Source organism: Oryzias latipes, chromosome 7, assembly GCF_053564925.1.
Source record: "Oryzias latipes strain Hd-rR chromosome 7, Olatipes_Hd-rR_3.1".
In the NCBI taxonomy this organism is placed as follows: Eukaryota; Metazoa; Chordata; class Actinopteri; order Beloniformes; family Adrianichthyidae; genus Oryzias; species Oryzias latipes.
In genome coordinates, this window is record NC_136243.1 from 7,140,383 (window position 1) to 7,162,718 (window position 22,336).

Genomic DNA, 22,336 nt, shown 5'->3' on the forward strand with positions numbered 1-22,336 from the left:
TCCAGAATACCCCCTGCTTTGTGCGTGTTTGTGAATTAAAGAGTTTTTAAATTTAGTTTTAAATTAAAGAGTGTGTGTGTGAACTTTTAACTTTTTTTCTGGTCTTCAAATGCTTTCCAAACCCATAGGGACGATCTTAGTACACTAGTGGTGTCCCACTTACTTGTAAAAATAAATACAAATGTTATTTTTTAAATAATGGAGACCATTTCGGGAATCATAAATTTACAAGGTGGAAATGGATGGGTTAAGGTATTTTTACTACAACTAAATGTCACAGTGTGTAGCTTTCTACCCGCAAGACAACACAAGGGTTAAAGTTATCTTGACTTAAAGACTCACTCTAATAAAAATTGTGTTGTTGGTGTTTTTAACATGTTCTTGTAGCATTGCGTTGGAAACATATATAAACTAATTAAAACTAAATTAACATTTCTGAGTATTCTTTATTCAAATTATTGTGAATCAGGAGCAGACAAAAACATGCAGTTTGAAAAAGTTTGTAGAAGTGATTAAGGTGCCACAATTGACGGGCCACAAGCCCCTGGCTCCGCTCCATTCGGATGCATGGACTTGTAAACAAACAGATCCATGAAGGTTTTTGTTTTCCTCGTCTGAGCTGGGATCTGGATCAGAACTGTACGGCTGGATAGATCCGATATTGCTCGCCTATTGTGTTGCACCATAATGTTAGATTGAGGTTGTGAGGGGGTGTAAGCCAGCAAGGGAGAGTGTAAACAAAGGGATGATGGGAAAAGGAGACAGGCTTACTCTGCGCCAAAAGTCCCACCCTCAGAGGAGAATCTCTTTCGAACTAGAAAACAAAACAAGTTTTTTTAATTTTACCAAGAATCAGCATAATCAAAATTAAATGGGAAGACTTTTACAATAGACCTAAAGACGATCGAGTGGGACATTAAACACATCTCCTGTTTGCTTCATAAACCCAAAGACTTACATTTCATTTGTGTGTATTCTTTGTTCTGTCTTTTTGTATGTCTTGCTGTTTTTTCACGATTTTGGACTAAACTGACTAAAACCGAAGGTTGGTTCTCCAGGGGGGTATTCCAGAAAGCAGGTTATGCTAGTTACCACGGTAAGTTTGAGGCTACGGAAGCGGATAACCTCAGCTTCCGGTTCCAAAAACAGAGGAATGTTTCAGGGTATGCTTAGTTCCCATAGCAACTCATGCTCTGAACATAACCTGGTCTGGAGCAGGTTTAGTTGAAGGTTAGTTTGTTTTCAGAGAGGTGAAGCAGCATGGCGTGTCCATTTGAAGATGATTTAGTGGATGAAGAAGCTCTGATAATACTTTTTCCACCATGAGAGGGTGATCAGACCACATATGGATGTTGGAAAAATAAACTTTTTTACATTGATCTAACTTAATTATTTGCTACAGTTAAGATAAATAATGTTTTTGAGTTCAGTCACCCTGAAAATAACACGTAGTTATCAGACAGTTATTTTACTTTCATTTAAATTATCATAATTCAATTAAGTAGGTGTAACTTTGGTGCTGCTTTTAGATTGGCACCGCAAAGAATTGTGGGATATCATTCCCTTTGCCTTTCTAGGCGGATTTGGGTTTAATTGTGGGTTTTTGTCTAAATATGTTTAGTTGTTTAGCTGTTTTACTGTATTTTGTCTAGTTATTTTACTTTGTTATATTTAATTCTTTCTGCACCATGAGTGAGAGGAAGGGAGAGGATGATGAGTTTATTCGGCACCCCTAGAGCAATAGTATTGTATAAGAACTGGAGTAAAGGTCAGGGTCATGTTAATTAAATATTTGTTATATATTGTAAATCCACACTGTATCGCTGTGAAGACATGGGCCAACAGGAAATGATCTCACAGAGAGACCATCTGCCATAGAGTCCATCTGTCTTCACTGTGCAGCACAGGCAGGTACAGACCATATGACCACATTCATCAACAACATTAAGGGACACTACTGGGAACACTAATGTGCTTACTATGTTGACAATTGTATTTACTCTCTGGGTTTGATTAGTTTAATTAAGAGTCACAAACTAAAAACACAAAATAAAAACTTCAGACCACTTTTTATATTTTTTTCTGTTTTTCATTGTTTTTATTCAAAATGATTCAGCCTGTGTATTACATCACTTGATTTCAGCCTCCAGTTCTTTGTTGGCAGCTCATTAACTTCTCTTACAGTGACTACATTGCTCTTTTATCAACAGGATGTTTTGTTTTCTTTGCATGTTTGGCTGTTTCGTTCGATATTCTCGTGTTTTGACTCGTCTGACCACAGACACTCGCCCCACTCAAATCAATCTCGGTCCACAGGACACGGCAGTGCTCCTGGAGCATGTTCAAATATGGCTTCTGTTTTTGCACTCCAAAGGTCTAGTTTGAATCTGCAGACGGCATGAGTACTGGGTTAACAGACTGAATTTTCTCCAAGTACTCCCGGAACCTTTCAGTAATGTCAAGCCAAAACCATGGAGATTAGTAAAGGAGTGTTGTGTCTGAGAGTCAGAAACCAGACTTTGAGAACAAACACCCTAGAAGTAAGTCAACAATTCTAAAGATGTGGATTTCTAAGAAGAAAAATAAATCTGGCAATGGGGTAAGAAAGAGGGTCTTACCGAGAATTCTTATTTTAAGAAACATATTCTTGTCACTAGACACGTTTTCTTAAACTCAAATTATTTAGCTATTGAAAGACTTTTTTTTTTTGGTAAGATTAGTTTTCTTGCAAGAAAAAGAAAACATTTTTTGAAATGTCTTTTTGCTTTTTTAAGATCGAGTTTATGCATTGTAGTGCATCACAAAGAAGTCTTTGATTTGTACAGTGATTCCACCAGTTTCTTTAAATACTTTGCTGACTGACTGTATGCTCTGAACATGATGAGATCTGCCACAAAAACTACCTTTAGTCTGAAGAGTTCTGAAAACACATTGCACTGCTGAATAGCCCACACTCACTTTGGAAAGAGAAATGTTAAAATGGTTAAAATGTTAACCCTGTAAAGCATACAGCGGATAGAAATTTCTAATGATTTGGAATTAAGAAGTTTTCTAAACCCTCTGATGAAATAAATTTACATGAACATTTTGCAATATCATTTTTTATGAGACATATCAGTAATGATACGTTAGGTGATTTAGTATGTTTAGTATGCTCACAAAAATGTTAATTTCAGATGCAAAAATATTTACGTGTCCAGGAAAAAAGTTGCTTATTTACTCACAGTCTCAAGTTTACATTTTTAACAAGTTGTATGCAGAATGAGTTGTCAACACCTTTCGTATTCTTTTATTACTGTAAGTACATTAAAAAAAATAACGATGAGTTTTTCTCAAAAATAAGCAAAACTTTTCCCACCAAAAGTATTTACGAAGATTTCACGGAAGCAGCCATTTTGGAACGAGCAGGAAAAGCCCTTCTACTGCCCCTGGTGGAATGATAATGAACTACAAGGCAGAAAACGTGGTCCGAGTTGGAACGACTGGGGCTTAAGGAAAGTTTGGATCGTGCTAATGAGTTAGGGGTCTCAAAAACGTGTGTATCAAATATGATATAAATGGGGTTAAAAACCAGTAGTTATATTACATTTTTGATATAAGTTCACAAGTTTTCAGAATAGTGGAAGAAAAACAGAACTGAGACTGATGTGTACGGTATTTTACAACTTTATTAAAGCCAAGAAAATGAAACTTAAATCAGAGTTTCAAGGGGGAAAAAAAGATAGAAACTGAAGCGTGTCCTATAAATGGTTTGTCCCTCTTGTGATTGCGTAACTGTGGCTTTCTGGATCCGAACAGTAACGGAACTGGACTGAACTGTGCTACTGGTCAGGAGACGCAACAGTCCTTTAACTATGACCTGACTGGGCCTAAAGAAAATTAAATGTGTACATAGATATTTATACATGTTTCAGGAAAATTGGAATAAAGGAGACTTTGTTTGAAAGTGAAACTCCAACATAGATTCAAACAATAGTTCCAAACAAACCACAGCTTTGAAGAAATGTTACGTCCTCAGACAGGAAAGAAAGAAAGAAAAACAAAAGTGAAAGCTGCTTGGACTTTAACAACCAGGACTAGATCCTTGTGGATTTTGGCAAGCAGCACACCTGCAAAAGTCCAAAACTTAATCTGAATCCAGCTGAATTTAGCGGTTGGAGACGGCATAGTCACTGAGTAACATCCAAACGCTGAGAAAAGGACTGATGGAAGAAACAAAGATGAGAAAAACACAAAAGAAGACATTTCTAAAAGCAACATGACTTAAAAGCTAATAAATATGAATCCTACACAGTATATAACTGGCTAAAGCCATCATCTTCAAATAAAAACTCAAGCCATCAAATCCAGCGTCAGTCCACAGAACGTAAGTGGATAAATGCACTATGAAACTCCACCGGTTAAGACCGTTTTCTGAATCTCTCCTCACGTTGGCGTCAGTTTTCAGACATGGAGTCTGTCCATCCTTTAGTCACTAGGATTTGTGGCTGCTTGGACATTGTCTCTGATAATAAATGAATGAAATGATGAAGGAAACTCAGCATGGTGGTGAGCATGAAGACAGAGAAGCTCAGTGTGAGTCATCATGTCTATTTCAGCAAACCTTAAAACTCTCAAAAAGTTTATTTTGTTAATTACAAAACAGAGTATATTAAGCAGTATTACTAATATTAGTGCAATTATTTAAAAAAATGTGGTTGAGAAATAACAAAATTATAAAATTATCCCTCTTCCTGCTGTCTGTTGTGTGCGTCTGTCAAATGCTACAATCTGTTGACATAAACTAACACAGAACAGCGTTTAGCGCTCTGAGCTCTCAGCTGATGATAAAACTCATCCTGCGGTAGCCCAGGTATCAAAAACCAGACACGGCAAAGGATCCAACCCGTCTCCACTCTGCTGCCGGAACGTTTCAAACTCTAAAAAACATTCTCCTCCTCTCCGTGTTGTGTTTGCCCTCGTCTCCAGAGGGCGCTCTCGTGCAGTGAGAACGTTTTATTGAATGTCTTTATTTTTAAATCCATTTTTACATCCCCTACTCACGCACGCACGGGCACGGCGTGACACGGCGTGACACGGCGTGACACTGCGGGTCAGAGGGAGTCAGTGACACACCGACAGGTGCCTCACCACACACAGGTCGCTCAGCAGCTGCTTGATTCTCAGTTTGAGCTGCGGGAGGCGGGACAACGGGTCCGGAGGCTCCAGCTCGCCTGAGTGGTCCAACCACGACTCTAACACTGCAGAACACAGGAACATCTGTTCAAAATGATCTCCCTCACTGACAGAAACACTGTGGTTTTCAGGTGAACACGTAAAAAAACAACTGACTGTCAGACGGGTTTAAAGTGTTTCTGTGGATTTCTCATCGTGTTTTGCAGACAAAGACAGAACTGCTCTGGTGTGACTATGCAGACCTGGCTGTGTGTGTTTGTGTTACCATCCAGCTCTCGCTCTATCAGGTCCATCCTGGAGCTGATCTGCTGGTGAAGGAACTCGACGTGGTCCAGCAGGTTCAGCTGGCACTCGCTCACAGAGGCAGAGTGTGTGGGGGGTCCGATCTCCACATGTGGGAGGGCCTCCTGTTTGATGCTGAGGTTGTTGTTCACATATGAGTGTGTCGTGGTGTCACACAACTGCTGGGCGACATCTTCGGGGTTCGTTTCCTGCAGAAAGAATAATGTTCATGAAGGCTTTTGAAGAAGGGGATTTTTGTCCATCCATCCATTTTCGTATACAGCTGGGGCTGTCCAGGTTACTGTTGGACGAAGGTGGGAAACACAAGTTGCCAGCTATTGAACCCACTACGACGGCAGTGCTGAAATGAAGATCAACCAGTAAATTGAGAGCTTTGTTTTTTGGCTCAGCTCTCTCTTCTCCACAGACCGGTACAACGACTGCATAACAGCATCTGTTGCACCAAACTGCCTGTCGATGTCACACTCCGATCTTCCCTCACTTGTGAACAAGACCCTAAGATATCTAAACTTCTCCCTGGGGCAAGAGCTCTCCACCCACCCAGAGAGGGAAAACTACCTTTCTCTAGTCAAGAACAATGGCCTCAGACTGGACGGTGCTGACCATCCATGCTGGAGGTCCTGGCTCGATGACACCAACAGGACAACATCATCTGCAAAGAGCAGAGATGAAATCCTATGATCCCCAAACCAGACCCCTTCCAGTTCCTAGTTGGAGAAAATCTGTCCATAAAGACTATGAACAGAACCGGTGGTAAAGGGCAGCCCTGCCGGTGTCCAAGATGCACCGGGAACAGGTCAGACTTACTGCCGGCAGTAGTACTTTTATGTCCAAGCTCCTGCTCTGGACATACAGAGATCGGACAGCCCTCAGTAAGACTCCCCAGACTCCATACTCCCGAAGGACCCTCCACAGGACACCACAGGGGACGTAGTTGAACACCTTCTCCAAATCCACAAGACACATTTGGATTGGATGAGCGAACCTTCCAGCACCCTGTAGAGCAGGGATATCAAACTCAGGCCTTGAGGGCCAGTGTTCTACATGTTTTCTAACCAACCTGCTACTGAAGCTCCTTACTGGCTAAGTACACCTGATCCAGGTAATCAGCAGATAAGGCAGGATTTCTGGAAAACAAGCTGGAGGCTGGCCTTCGAGGCCTGGAGTTTGACACTACTGGCATAGAGGGTGTAGAGCTGGTCCACTGTTCAACGACCAGGATTCAACTGCACAGCTGTTCCTGAATGTGAGGTTGGAGTATTGGTTGAACTCTCTTACACGGTTAGGGCTTCAATAACTTAGATTTTGATTCCCAGAACAGACTTCCAGGTCCACACTGGCTTTTCCAGAACACAGAGGGACCATGTTGAGTTACTATCTCAGTTTGAACTCTTTTAAACTCACCCAAACAAATACCTATTATTTTGAATGCGACATAAACGCTGATCATAAAATGTTTACTTGCCGTTCTCATCCACTCATTTTCAGGCAACGTGGTCCAGAGAAAATCAGAGTCATTCGTTTCACCTGACAGGGTTAAATGTCATGTCTGACCCGGGTAACCTCCTTCACCATCCTCTGACTGTCCACAGGGGGACTTTATCAGATTAAATCTACAGATTTCCCTGACTGTCTGCACAAATTCAATATCCATGAAACAGCCTGGAGCAGTGTGAGTTTGAAACAGCCTTTAGAGTAACAGTGCAGACAATTTCAGCGAACAAGCTTCCTGTGAAAACTCACAGTCCTCTGTAACTTCAGCCTCTGAGAACAGCAGAATCAAAAATAGCTCCACCTTCAGCAGAAGCAGAATCAAACCGTTCATCAGTGGTTTCATGGCAACAGCTTTCTGCCACTTCAACTGATGTGTTGTGACTTTACACCAGACTTCTTTATCTTTTTTTCCTCACTGACAGACTTTTTTTTCTTATTCTGTGTGAAGCTCGTCATTTAACCCCCAGCCTGACTTTCAATAAAAATGTCTAATCAGCCAATGACATGGCAGCAACTAAGTGCATTTAGGCATGTAGACATGGTCAAGACAATCTGCTGCAGTTCAAACTGAGCATCAGAACAAAGAAGAAAGGTGGTTGAAGTGACTTTGAATGTGGCATGGTTGTAGGTGCCAAACAGGCTGGTCTAAGGATTTTAGAAACTGCTGATCTACTGGGATTTTCACCCACAACCACAACTGGAAAAGAGAAAATATCCAGTGAGTAGCAGTTCTGTGGGCAGAAATGCCTTGTTGATGCCAGAGGTCAGAGGAGAATGACTGGTTCCAGCTGATAGAAAGACAACAGGAAGTCAAAGAACCACTGGTTCCAACCGAGGTCTGCGGAAGAGCATCTCTGAACACACAACATGTCCAACCTGGAGATAGATGGTGTACAGAAGCAGGAAACCACACTGGGTGTCACTCCTGTCAGCTAAGAACAGGAAACTGAGGCTATAATTCACACTGACTCACCAAAACTGGACAATAGAAGATGGAAAAACATTGTCTGGTCTGATGAGTCTCCATTTCTGCTGCTACCTTCAGATGGTAGGGTCAGAACTTTGCGTCAACAACACGAAAGCATGGATCCATCCTGCCTTGTACCAACGGTTCAGGCTGGTAGTGTAATGGTGTGGTATTTTTTAATGGCACACTTTGGGCCCCCCCAATACCAACTGAGCATGGTTCCAACACCACAGAGTATTGTTGCTGACCACGTCCATCCCATAATGACCACAGTGGACCATCTACTGATGTCTACTTCCAGCAGGATAAGGCGCCATGTCATAAAGGTGGAATCATCTCAGACTGGTTTCTAGAACATGACAATGAGTTCACTGGACTCAAATGGCCTCCACAGTCACCAGATATCAATCCAACAGAGAACCTTTGGGATGTGGTGGAACGAGAGATTGGCATCATGGACGTTCAGCCAACAAATCTGCAGCAACTGTGTGATGTTGTCATGTCAATATGGACCAAACTCTCTGAGAAATGTTTCCAGTACCTTATTGAATCTATGACATCTAGGATTAAAGCAGTTCTGAAGGCAAAAGAGGTCCAACCTGGTACTAGCAAGGTGGACCTAATAAAGCTGCTGGTGTGTGTAAACAAGGGTTTGTTCTTCATCTCATTTTGAGCCTTCAGTTGCAGTCCTCTGCAGACATTACCGGGCCATCTTTAAATTCATTTTAAGCAAAGACATAGTGACATCTAGAATTCAGATTGAAGTTCTGGGTAGCGTTGTGGTCTCAGCCCTACCTTCTCGTCAGTGTCAGCCTCCTCCTTGACTGATGTTGTTCGTCTTTCCTCATTCTGCTCTTCTGCTTTTTCCCATGATGCTCCAGGTTTCTGGTAGCAGTGCTCGCTGCTGACGTAACACACAGGAGGTTGACCTTTGGGGCTGGACATGTGTCGTTCCACCTCTTCCTGTCTCCACGGCAACCTCCACAGCTGCAGGTCGGCCTGGGACGGGGAGCTGCGCAGACAGACATCCTAAGCGTGCGTCTGTGCAGACTCAAAGGGAAGGCTCTGATGGAGCTGCACTCACTGTAGCAGGCTGATCTTCAGCTGCAGCCCACTGAGGACCTGACTGATCTGATACGTGTGCGCCAGCAGATGGCGGGTGTGGGAAATCTTGGAGCCGTTGATCTGGGCGTAGTTCTCCTTTACACATGAGAGGCCAAACATATGACCTGAGATCAGCCAGTCAGTTTCAGAGAGGAAATGCTGAGCCCGCCTCCAACCTGCACGCCAACGGGATGAAAGAAAGCCGTCAGACAACCTCTGGACCCTCAATCAGCAACCTTTTCAGAAAAACGCAGCTGCGCCGATTAATTCAAAGGAAATGACTCCCATCTTTTTGGCAATACAAGAATCTGTGCATAAACGTTGTGACAAGTCGCACCTGCAGTCTGCCTGCAGTAGTAGCAGATGTAGTTGTGAGGAACATTGTCTTCATATAAACCCATGCAGGTGCCGTGCTGCCAGCAGAGACACGACTCACACTGCAAAGTCAAAGAGAAGGAAGGCCATTAGCATTTACTTTTCTCATTGTTTCTTCTTCCCTTTTCCAATGATGGCAGACTTATTTGGTGGAGTTTAGTTCATGCAGTCCTCTTTACCTTTGCAATGTGACAATTCAGATAACGTTCTTCTATCCTGCTTTCTTCTTGGTCTTCTATTTCTTTTTCGATCATTTTTCACCTCTCCTTCATAAACCTTGATTCCAACGTACAAGTTTCATCTTTTAACTTCATTCCTTTTTTGCGCGTCTCCTCTTTACCATTTGTCCTCTCCTCATTTGTTTCCCTGTCCCTCTGCACTTTTCCTTCTCTCTCTTTCCCTTTATATGCTTCTTTCTTTTATTAATTTCATCTACCTTTTTGCTCTCGTCTCTTTTTCTCACATGTCCTTCCGTTCCTTTGTTCCATCTAATGCCCGGTTTATTCATAGTGATCAGCCGTCACATCAATCGTGCGGTCTGAGGTCGGCCAGTTTCATTTGTGACCATCTGTGATAACTGCAACAAATTGTGAGTGGTGTTTATACTGTTCAAGCTTGATGCAACTGTGTCCAGCATTTCAGTTGTTTGGTATTTTATAAAACTTGTTTTTCTGAAGATGTCTATCCCCTCCAGTATTTAGAAGGCCGTAACAGTGGCCTTGTCTTCGAAACCCTTGGACATGGAACCAACGAGTTTGCTCCGCCATTTTGTTTTCTAATCTTTAGACATAAGTATAGGTTAAAGGGCACAATTCACACGTGACTGTACTATGGGTGTAAAATTCCAATTTCGGATGATGTCATCGGCTTGTGTCACAATTCACAGCAATTCCCTTCCGATGGCTTTCGATCCGAGCTGTTACAAACCACTATGTATTATAAAACCGGCCATTAGAAGTGGATATTTTCCAGGCCAGTATGAAAAGGATTTGTTATTAAACACCAAACACTAAATAGTGTGTCACATCATGTTGCCATTATTTTCTGAAGATGTTTTTCCTGAGAATGTGCTGGAAAACATCCAAACAGTAATATTCTTGCTGCAACAACACAATGCCGTCATGTTTTTTGGAATTTTCTCTATTTATTCTGAACATCCATCCATTCATCCATCCATCCATTCATCTTCCTCCGCTTATCCTGGACCGGGTCGCAGGGGCAGCAGTCTAAGCAGAGATGCCCAGACTTCCCTCGCCCCGGCCACTTCCTCCAGCTCCTCTGGGGGGACCCAGAGGCGTTCCCAGGCCAGCCGAGAGACGTAGTCTCTCCAGTGTGTCCTGGGTCTTTCCCGGGGCCTCCGCCCAGTGGGACACGCCCAGAACACCTCTCCAGGAGGCATCAGGACTAGATGCCCGAGCCACCTCAACTGGCTCCTGTCGATGTGGAGGAGAAGTGGTTCTACTCCGAGCTCTCCGCGGGTGACGGAGCTTCTCACCCTATCTGTGAGGGAGCGCCCAGCCAGCCTATAGAGGAAGCTCATTTCAGCCCCTTGTATCCGGGACGTTGTTCTTTCGGTTATGACCCAGAGCTCATGACCATAGGTGAGTATTGGAACGAAGATTGACCGGTAATTGAGAGCTTTGCTTTCTGGCTCAGCTCTCTCTCTACACTACGACGGACCGATACAGCGACCGCATAACTACGGACGCCGCTCCGATCTGCCTGTCAATCTCACGCTCCGGTCTTCTCACTCGTGAACAAGACCTCAAGATATTTAAACTCCTCCACCTGGGGCAGGGACACTCCACCCACCCAGAGATGGCAGACATGATGTTACATGATGTGCACGTAAACCTCAATTATACATCGACAGCAGTAGATAATGCAGCAGTACAAATAAACTAGTAACTGAGTTTAGAGTGCAGCTGCTCCTTCATCAAGAGCCTTGCAGGTTTGGACAGATTAAATCCCAGATTCACTTTTATTAAGGCAGGGCTCCAGACTGCGAGCAATTGGTCGCATTTTGCGACCAAAATTTGAGAGTGTGCGACTGAATTTTACATCCAGTCGCACATGTGCGACCAGTAAATTTGCCTCCCCCACCCTACGTATTTTTTTATACATTAAACGTGGAAGGGGCACGTCAATGATCAATGAAATAATCAATGAGACGCGAGCGCACACGCACGCAGGCAGACACACACACTCGCGCACATACTCATGAAACGCGAGCACACACTCGCGTGATGCCTGTGTGTGAGGCGGCCACTGCGTGTGAGAAGAATAAGTCACTGTGAGTGGCTAAAATGCGTGTAGGGGGAGGGGCCTAGAGCTGACCAACCAATCACAGTGGGGTATATGACTCTTGGGGGCGTGACAATGACAGGGTTTGAAAGCAGGACACCCGACAGCCCCCTCCCTCCCCGGACCACATGAAGGAGTTCCTTACTTTCCTTTAGAACGTATCTTTTCGCTCGTAATTTTCTAAATACATGCAGTCCGTGCTGAACTTTTCTCTGGGCCGCACAGAACCGGAGGAAGGTTTAGGTTTTGGTTACGGTTACGGCGGCGCATCAAACGGGTTACGGCAACACACCGTCCCGCGGGAGTCGGGTCAGCTGAGGAGAATATGTCCCACGCCTACATGCGTGACAGCTAACGGGGCTTGAACTTTAAACACGCTCGAGCAAAAACAACATTAGTTTTAGACACACTGAAAATACGTGAGGAAAATGCAAGATAGGCGTGTTTGAGATGAACCGGCACCTCGCCTGGATCGTGTGGGGGGGGGGGGGGGGGGGGCTGTGAGATGAAAGCGAATCTGCAGCAAGACTGAAGGAAAACAGGAAATCGGAGTTGTCCTTAACATTCTTTTTAGTTTTAATATTCTTCTCCCCCTTAGTATGATCTGTGTTATTATATATTTTATGATTATTTAAGGTTTTGTAATGTATGTAGCCTTTTTTAATGAATTGGAATTTTAAATTATTTTGATTAATCCATCCACTACAAAAACCATCAGGACACATGTCCCATAATGCATTGTTTTGTAGCCTGTAGGGCAGCTTTCAGTCAGTTCAGTTTCCAGCTGTGTCCGGGTAGGTTTGCCCCTTGCTCCCACCCCTTTCTCCTGAAATTTTTGTGATGATTGACAGTTAATGTTGGAGCAAAAACAAAAATATATGTCACACACCAGGTGATCTGCGCAGCGTTGAGTTCACCTGGGTGATCTCAAACACACTTATTGTGCATCTTGGCTGCACCTATTTGGTGTCACCAAGATAAATTTCCATCAGTTTTCTTAACTATTTGTACTGTCATGACAGTGATGGTACTGTCAGTTTACCTTCTTGTTGCATCTTCAAAAGTGCAGATTAAAATGTGACACTGAATTTGAAACAGCACATTGTAATTTCTGCATCTATTATTAAAGTATTTATTAGTAATACAGTGGAAATTAGTAGATTTGGTTAGAATTTTGATTTACGGTATGCGCCCCTAAATTTTCTGGTTGTGCCCCTAAAATTTTCAGTTAGGGGCCACTGTGCTCCTAGTGAAAAAAGTTAGTCTGGAGCCCTGTAAGGTTTATGTTTTAGAGGCATTCACATTGATTAACAATATGAATCATTTAGGCATGAAAACATGTCAGAAATGAACACCTTAAAAAAGAAGGTTTTAAGGTTGAAATATCTCGATTGACAAAACAGTGAATCTGCTGCTGCTGGAAGACGACAATAAAATGATCTTGGTGGAAGTAAGCGGTTCAGAGTTTACTTGTAGAAGATCTAAAGATCTACGCTAAAGATACAAGGTGTGCGTTTGTGTGTTATACCTGAATCATGAAGTCGTTTTCTTCATCCACCTCACACACACATCTCACCACCTCACAGTCATCTGTTTCCATGGAAGCCGGCCAAAAGGGCGTGTCCTCCCCGCTCTCCGCCGTCAGGGTCGACCAGTCGCTGCCTTCGTCCACTGAAAGAAGGAAACTACATTTCTAACAAATCCCCCGATTCAGTGATTTATGTTTGCGTGAGTTCCCACCCAGAGTGTGAGACAGCTTCAGAGTGATGGGAGGCCTGTCTGTGCAGTCATCATCACTGCTGCCGTATCCTGATGAGAAGAAAAAACAGAGAACTTTGTGAGAAATCTGGGACACTACGAGGAGAAAGGAGAAGATTTTCTCTGGTCAAATTTCTTCTTTCCCATCCGTCCAGGTCAGGGGTCCAAGACAATACTTTAAATCTGAAAAATGTACATTCAGAAGAGTGAGGGGGCTGCAGATGTAGAAAACACAGCCAGAAATCAGTCTGGACCAATGAGCCACCTTTACTTCCTTCATGACGCAGGTTTGAACACTAAAGCAGACCAATTTTTGTATGAACATCTTTTTTTTATTTATAAATTGTTCCACCAATAAAGCACTTCATATTAGAACCAGGACCAGTCTAGTCGATGTCATCCATTCAGCACATATTTGACAAAGTGGATGCACTGAAGTTACAAAGGAAATGCTGCCACTCTGATACAAATGGATAAATGTCTGAATTTATCACAATAATAAACACAGGATATAAAGCTGGAGCTGACAGAAAACCTCCATTTTCTCTTCAAATCAGTCCAAATCAACTCTTGGGGTCACATGAGCACATCTATCATACGTACACAGTTGGCACGCTGTCTCTTACCAGGCAGGCTCTTCCTCTTCTTCTTCTTCTTTTTCTTTCTTAGTTTTACTTTTAGGAAGTGCTTCCTCTCCTTCCGGTCCTGTCCTCCTGTTTTCTCCTTCTTCATCTCTGTCAGCAGAAGCCATGATCTTTAATTGGGTCCTCTTTGGCCCCTCAGAGATTGCTGTGGTCTCTATTCATTAGAATAGATACTGTGGCTGACTGTAGGTGAATGCTGGCTCACCGTTTCCCAAGATGCTTTGCTCTGTATCATCCCGATAACAGCTACTGCTCTGGTTCTCCATTCTCCTGCTGGACACAAAGTCGCCCCCCTCAGAAGAGGAGCGCTTCCTCCTATGACAATGAAATGGATCCGGTGAGTGTTGGATGTTCTGTCAGTAAGTCAGCTCCTCCTGTGGGACCTGCACCGACCTCGCCGCCTCTGGAGCGCCGCTGCCTCCGTCCAGCTGCTGGTCAGAGTGGTAATACTTGATGTGGTAGTGCAGAAGACTCGCCTTCCGGAACGACTTGGAGCAGCCGGCAGACGGACACTTGAAGGGGTTGTGGTCCAGCTCAATAGAGAGGATCGGCGGGGGCTGGTTCTTAATGACCCGGTACACTGAAAGAACCAAACAATTCTTTTACGGAACCATCGTTAGCATGGGAGAGAAATTCAGAATTCATCTCATTTTGACTTCTGTAAATAAAAGAAATCCTCTCTGTCCACAAATAAGAGCAGAAAGCCTTTTCACATCCTCAGACCACAGAAGAATGGACAGATACGGTTAGAAAAACTCAGGATTTTCAGAACAAAATGCAAACCTAGAATGCAAAAAAAAGGGTTTATTAACAATTATAAAACCGATTTGGAAGCAGTTTGTTGAACTAAAAAGAAGTATTTGTTGTTATCAATGTTTTGAACATTTTAGATGAAATAAAAGTGTATTTTTTATTCTACCTGTGAAACCAGAGAGAGAGAGTTTGTACGGTATTTCAAGATGAAACAGTTTCAAAGTATCAGATGTGTGAATAGAGCAGCAGTGTTTATGTGGACTCACGGGGCTCTCTGCTGAACTTGTGTGTGGTGGGTAAGTGAGCCTGACGCTCCAACAGGACATCTGAGGAACAAAGAGGGAAGGAAAAGCTCACAACGTGCTTCAACTGACGTACACGTGTCAAGAGCAGAGTGTGGACAGTTTAACTGAGCTCCTCTGATGCAGAACGTGATGTTCTATCTCGGGCGTCTGCATCCATCTGAAGGGCCGCAGAAACACGGGAAACAGGCTCCACGCGCCAAAATAAACCTCTGCTGCACTTTCAACTTTAAATCTTCTGAGAACATGACGTAAAAAACAGAAATACCACCGAGAACTTCAGTAAATGTTGCTTGTTTTATGCTGTAAAGTGGGACTGATGGTAACCCTTGTGCTATCCTAGGCACTTTAATGTTGGGAGTTGGGTCATCTAGACCCACTAGACAGAGCTCTGAACCTTTGTTCTTCAATGATTTGTGATCTTCACTGGTGTCCATGGATTACATGAAATCTTTCCACCTTTATCCACCTTTGTCATGGTAGGGAGAACACGTCAAAGTAAGGGTGGGGTCATCTAAGATAGCACAAGGGCTAGGAAGGCGCTGAAGGAAGCGAACCAGCAACCCTCCAGTCCCACACCAGCAGCAACCACCTTGTAAATAAACATGAAGCATTCTTCAGAGTGAAGGCTCTGGTCCCCATGACCGCTGGATGCAAAAAGACTTAGATTTTAAACTTTCTATTTAAACACATTTATAAAATTGCTTGAATAAGATAAAACTATCTAATCTAAATAAGTATGACTACTCATCAGTTGGAGTAATACCAAGATCAAACCACTAAATGTATAAGTGATCTTCCTCTAGTTTTTATTCTCTTGTGCTCATTCTCACAAATGTTATACATGCTAAATAACTGGACTATAAGGAAAGAACAGGAATTATTATTCAAAGGAAGCTGATTTTTAAGTTTCAAAACATAGAAGGCGATAAATTGTGAAATCTTCATGCCACTCTAGTGACGTTGCTTCATTTATACAGTTCACTTCACATTGTGTTTGTGCAAATAGGACAGTTTTCTCAATAATAAAGGCGAGAATCTGACAGATTTCTGGTGGAGAAATGGTTTACCTGGGTTGATGTGGGCGGGGTTAGGAGGATCTGACGGGTTGGAGTCAGCTGTGATCAACTCAGCCTTAACGTCGCTGCCTCTGCCTGAAAGAGAAGCTGTGCTTCAGCTGCGTAAACAACGCTGTGGGCTTAGACGTCAGCTGACTTACCATCGTCCGGTTTTTTCTTTGGAGGTGGATCAGAGTATGGGGGAGGGGTGTCCTGCTCCCGTTTTCCCCCTTCAGCTTCGTCTGTCCCCTCGAATTCCATTTTCTCCTGAGCCCCCTCATCTCCTTTAGTCTGCTCTTCCTCTCCTGATCCTTTGCCTTTTACCTCGCCATCTTCCTCGCTTTCTCCTTCCTCCCATCCCTCGCTTCCCACAGCATTTCTCTCCGCCCGCGGCTTCTGAAACACAAACGGAGACAAAAACTCGAAACCTGATGAACGGCGTCCGTTGAGGACCGAGGGGAGAGCAGCATCTCTTACTCTCTGGAAAGGCTTGACCTTGGCGGGCTTCACGGTCCGAACCACGCCGTCGTAGAATCGCACAGTGTAGGACTCTGAGACGCAAAACAACACACAGAATTGATTTTTTGTAACAGATCAAATCAAACTTTATTTATAAAAACGGGCTTCTAGAAGCGCGGCTCGAAGTGCTTTAACATTTAGAACAAAAAAACAAAAAACACACAATAGTGCAATAAAAACCAATCCCACCCTTCCCTTCCTTAACACATATGACCCATGACCCCACACACAAAGAATACTAATAAAAGTAACTACTAAAAGAAATGTAAGGCTTGGCTCTGCTGTGAGGAAACCATATTTGGGAATCTCTTCATCCCAGGAGCCAGCTCGACCGTAGGAACATCGGCACAGTGCCCACCCAGACCGGGATGACAAAGGGGGGGTCCACTTCACAGCCGTGAGGCTGCAATGTTAAACTCCAGCTGCCCCAGCAAGGGGCAACAACCTCTGACCAAGCCCTGGCAGAAAAGATCCCCACAAGAAACACTGGGACTAAAATCATGTTGAGATGCTAAAATTAAAAGACACAAGATGTATGTAAAAACATAGAATTGAGAATAAGATTAAGTGGCCCAAGACCATCAAAACATTTAAAAACGACAAAAAGAGTCTTAAAATCCATTCTGAAACGCACAGGGAGCCAATGCAGCGTTTTAAAACCGGTGTAGTGTGTTTCCGCCCTCTGGTCCTCGTCAGAACTTGTGCTGTAGAAGTTGTAAATTTGAAAGAGATGTTTTGGGTAAACCAGAGAGCAGGGCATTACAATAATCTAAACGACTAAAATAGAAGCATCAGCACTTCTGTGCAGATGATAAAATCCTGTCTTAAGGACCCTTTTAATGAGTGGAATAATATTTAGCTCAGTATACCCAGGTTTCTCACACAGTTTAAATTTCTGAAGATGTGGTCAAATCATCTCTTTCTTGTCTTCAGAACCGATGATTAATATTTCAGTTTTGTTCTGGTTGAGCTGTAGGAGGTTTTCTGCCATCCATGACTTTATATCTAAGATACAGTTTAAAAGAGTGTTAACAAGTTCAAGGTCATCAGGAGACACGGCGATGTAAAGCTGTGTATCATCAGCATAGCTGTGAAAGTCAACGCCGTGTCTCCTGATGACATCCCCAAGAGGCCACATATACAAGTTAAAAAGTACTGGACCTAAAATCGACCCTTGGGGAACCCCACAACGTCTTTCATGGATTCTTGAAGAGCACGTATCCATACTTACATAAAAGTATCGATCTGTAAGGTAAAACCACTAAAGAACATTTCCAGAGAGGCCCACTAGACTCCTCAGTCTGTCTAATAGAATCTGGTGATCTACTGTATCAAAAGCTTCACGAAGATCCAGTAGCACCAGAACAGAAAGTTTCTGTGAGTCAAAATTTATTGTAAGATAATTGACGATCTTTAAAAGAGCTGGGAGTAAGAGAGCCAACAGCTCACCATCCTTGTTGACCCGCAGAATCTTAGCCGGGTAGAAGCGACAGTCGGTCCAACAGGCCAGAACCTTTGTCCCTGTGACAAACATCTGACGCCAAACAGAAGCAGAATCAGACAAAAACATTTCACTTCAAGTAGTCTTTTTCGTCTCAACAGTGAGAAAAGCTTCCAAAGAGGATTTGAATGAGCAGGCTTGCAGTGGAGTTGGTGAGGATGTGCTGTGTGTGTCGTGTACCGGTGTGGACTGCAGCGGACTCAGGCCCTGCCGCCTCAGGCTGACTCGCTCCAGCGGACGCAGGTACGGCGAGTTCCACTGAAACCATTCGTTGTGCCGCCGGCTCCACTGTCGGTAGTGGATCAGAACCTGCTCCTTCTCGTAGTCGATCCTCTCGATGGTGGCCGGGTACCTGAACGGAGCAAACGCAAGAGCCCGGTTCTGAACACCTTTCAACTACAAATGAACAAATGCTGATCAGCACTGCTTCACACCGCTGAGTGTATTATATTACTGTGAAGCGTTTGAATTTAGAATTCAGGGAGAGACGGGGAAGTCTCAAGATTTCATCCATTCAACAAGGATCATACCTGCTACAATGCCAAACCATGAACAAACGTCAACTAATGAATCAATGAAGAACATTCATCATTCGTGTGTGTGGTCAGGCTGTTACTTTAAAGCATTGACTGTATATGAGAACTGGACTGAGCGAGCGTGAAGTCACCATAGAAAATGGTGACTTCACAGACTGAGAAAGCCCTCCTTCCTGGCGTTCCAAATAGGAAGGGGCCGGATTACCGGCCCCTTCCTATTTGGAACGCCAGGAAGGAGGGCTCTCTCAGTCCGGTTCTCATATACGGTCAATGATTTAAACTGTGGTGTGACACGCAACATTTACTGTTTTAATCTCTCTCTTCATAGCAGGAAACACTCAACAAACTGCCATCAGTGCTGCTTAAAGTTTTATTTAATGGCTTTCTAGTTCCCCAATAAAGATCACCCCTCCAGTTTAGAGAGTGACTACAAAAAAAGCACAAAAGGACTCAATTCTCCTACTTCCAATTAAAACGTTTTTCTTCAGGGACTTTATAAATCCATGTTTAAAAAAAAAAACATGGATCAATGACAACCATGTTGTCATTAACATGGTTAAAGCTTTGACCGGGTCAGAAGCCGTCACAACATGACGGTCTCTCCTGTCTCGGCAGCTGAAAGTCGTAGGGGTCGTGGTGGCTCCTCCCACAAGTCTCCTACTTGCACGGTCGCTCAGTTGAGACGGGCGGCGTGAACTACCAGATTCACACATGTGCCACATTCCTTCCATTTCTCAGAGATTGATTTCAATGAACTCCGAACTCTGGAAATGTTTTTGTATCCATCCGCTGACTTGTGCCTTTCTCTGAGTTGTTTGGAGGGTTCCTCTGTCTTCATGGAGCAATGGTAGCCAGGAATACCGCTCCACCAGTATCTGGACCCTTCGTAGACTGGTGCTTTATAACTCAGCCACTTGGGATACACCCAGACTATTGGCACTAATTGGAAGGACTTGAATTGAATCAGACCATTAAATTTAAATGGGGCGAATAATCACGTAAACAATTATATTTCATTTCGTATTTTTGTTTCATTTACATTACTTTGTAGAAATCTGTTTTCACATTGACATTGGAGGTTTTTTTCTGGTAAATTTTTGTGTGAGGAAAGACAAATTTTATTAACCATGAGTGACTTTTGAAAGAAACAAATTTGTCTTTTTATCCAAGGGGTTGAATACTTTTGCAAGGCAGTGTAGTTTCTGCAGTGCGGCCGGAGTTCATTAAAAATTCACCTCTGACTAGTACGTGGGATTGTTAGTGTAAGCCCCCATCCACTTCCCATCATCCATCTGTTTACACAGTCTCCATCCTACACACCCCCAACCTAACATTAGTGGACCAACAAAAATGGCAGCAATATCAGAGCTATCCAGTCATCCAGTTTAGATCCAGAGTCCATCTCAGACGAGGAAAACAAAGACGTTCATGGATCTATTTGTCTGACAGTGGATGATCAGAATGGAGCAGAGCAGGGAGACTGTGGCCTTCTAACTGTAGCAGGTGTGTCACAGCTACAGCCGTCTTCAAACAGCATTTCTTTTCCTTTTTTCACTACGACTTCAATAAAGAAAAACCCCAAAATGCAATTTTAGTCTAAATTTTCCTTATTTATGTTGTCTATCATGGTAGAAATGCTACAAGATCATTTCAAAAACACCCAGAACACAATTTGGATCGGAGTGGGTCGTTAAGAGAGGAGAACACTGGGCAGTAATCAGTCAGACTGGGGTCAGAACAGCCCTGGTCTGGTCACCTGGAGCGGATGTCTGTTGTAAGACCCAAAGCAGCCAGTGAGTCCAGGAAAACCACTGATAATGTGTCTATGGCTGCGTATCAGCAGATGTCTTTCAATCATTTAATCAGCTTTTTCATTTGCTGCTAATAACCTGGAAAGTAAGATTGCAAACGTTTTAAAGTTGTGAAATGAACTTTAAAGGTTGAATTCATATGCAATAAGGTTTTAGACTGATGTGCACAAATCTGACCCTTCTTTTAGTATTTTTTGCTGAAAAAGGGTAAACTCTTAGCTGCTTTGTCAGTTTACCAACTCTTCCGAAAGAGGTACAGAAAATGTGTTATAGAACAGAGATTTCATTTCAAAGTGCCTTGTGTGTCATGCAGACCATTTCTTGTGTGGATCCCGGGCCTCCAGCTGAGCTCCAACCTCAAATTTAATTCCAGACCTGTCTGGAGGAGTCTTCATCTGTCAAAAACAAAGAATAATCTATCATTTTGTTCAGTAAACAACTTACCGTAGTTATGTATCTTTGAGCATCACCATTCACCTGAGTTTATTTCACCTCCACATATGCAGATTCCCTTACAAAAATACTCAACATTTTTACTGAGTTTTGCTTTAAAATAGGATTTTTTTATATATATAATACAAGATAAAATGATAATGTGTGTTTTTGATTCTAAACTAACGGAACGTGGTAATACAACAAGTATATTTTAACAGGATACACTGTTATTTAGCATTTTTCTACATGAGCAGCCTTTGACAAAATACAGAAAAGTCATTCTGTTGAAGTATTTTGACATGTCAGCACATGTCGTGAGCCTCTTCTTTAGCAGCAGCTGATTGGTCAATCTGGCTGGACAGGGGTCTTTTTGATTGGTTATATTTGCTGTCAGATAAAACGATGCCCCGCCCCCAACTTAGCTTAAAGGTTTGACAGCAGCTACAATGCTAATGCGCTCTGATCTAGCTTAAAACAGCTACAAAGTCGATGCACTGACCAAACGTTTGTAAACTACGTCACAGCATGAAACCGCACAACTGAATGTCTCCGTTTCCTCGGTAAAGCAATGCAAGAAAACCCAGTCTAACTGAATGGGAATAGATGAGCTAGCACAGCTAACTGTTAGCCTGAGCTGAGGTGAAAGACAGCTCAGTGCAAAAAGATTCGGTGACAGCTGCTCGCTGTTCCATGCTTATGCCGACCGGTCAGTTGTTCTGGAAGCGAAAGCTGTCATAAAGCTTACTCATCTTCAAGATTAATAAAATAAGCGCTAAATATTCAAAAGCGGCATTAAATTTTGTTTACCTCTGTGGTTACTTGTGAGCTGCACTCTTTATACTGAGTGATTGCACGGCGCATGCGCGACTCAAGATGCTCAGCTGTCCTGAAGCGTCACTGGACTTCCTCTTTGAGACGAAACCACCGTGGACCGAGCTAATATGGAGTTACGATTACACATTCATATTCACTATAAATCTTATAAATCTTTAGCTTGGTGTAACGTTACATTAAATATTAACATGCTACTGCCGTATTTTTATTGTACAATTTCCAACGTAGTTTAATTTGCGCCTAATAACTTTATGTTTAATAGTTTTAATCTTAATATAATTTACATTTTTTAATTTTTAGTTTTTTTTTAATAACTTGACAGTTACTAAAAATTAAACTCTGTTTTTATGTGGAAAAGTAAAAAAGTTGCGTTACTCTCATGTCCCTTAGATGGAACACCACACAACCTGGTTCTGAGTAAGATTTGGTAAATGGTAAAATGGTAAATGGTGTATACTTATAA

General features: G+C 42.9%; 1 protein-coding gene across 3 annotated transcripts; it reads right to left on the minus strand.

Annotated features, from left to right (window-relative positions):
- Positions 1-3,648: 3,648 nt before the first annotated feature.
- On the minus strand, positions 3,649-21,956 carry LOC101166535 (PHD finger protein 20). Of its 3 annotated transcripts, none has more exons than XM_011472932.4 (18): positions 21,847-21,956; positions 20,920-20,999; positions 18,438-18,609; positions 18,206-18,290; positions 16,715-16,788; positions 16,399-16,633; positions 16,250-16,333; positions 15,144-15,203; positions 14,518-14,704; positions 14,330-14,439; positions 14,107-14,214; positions 13,463-13,531; positions 13,251-13,393; positions 9,381-9,480; positions 9,024-9,219; positions 8,735-8,951; positions 5,441-5,666; positions 3,649-5,240 (listed from the first exon to the last, which is right to left on the minus strand). In XM_011472932.4, the coding sequence occupies exons 1-18, from the start codon at positions 21,898-21,900 to the stop codon at positions 5,104-5,106; spliced, it is 2,337 nt and encodes a 778-aa protein (XP_011471234.1). In that variant the 5' UTR covers positions 21,901-21,956; the 3' UTR covers positions 3,649-5,103. The 3 variants fall into 3 exon arrangements, with proteins under 3 accessions (XP_011471234.1, XP_011471233.1, XP_078806249.1); XM_011472931.4 differs by having other exon boundaries at positions 5,418-5,666; XM_078950123.1 differs by lacking the exon at positions 21,847-21,956 and adding an exon at positions 21,082-21,314.
- Between the last annotated feature and the right edge of the window lie 380 nt (positions 21,957-22,336).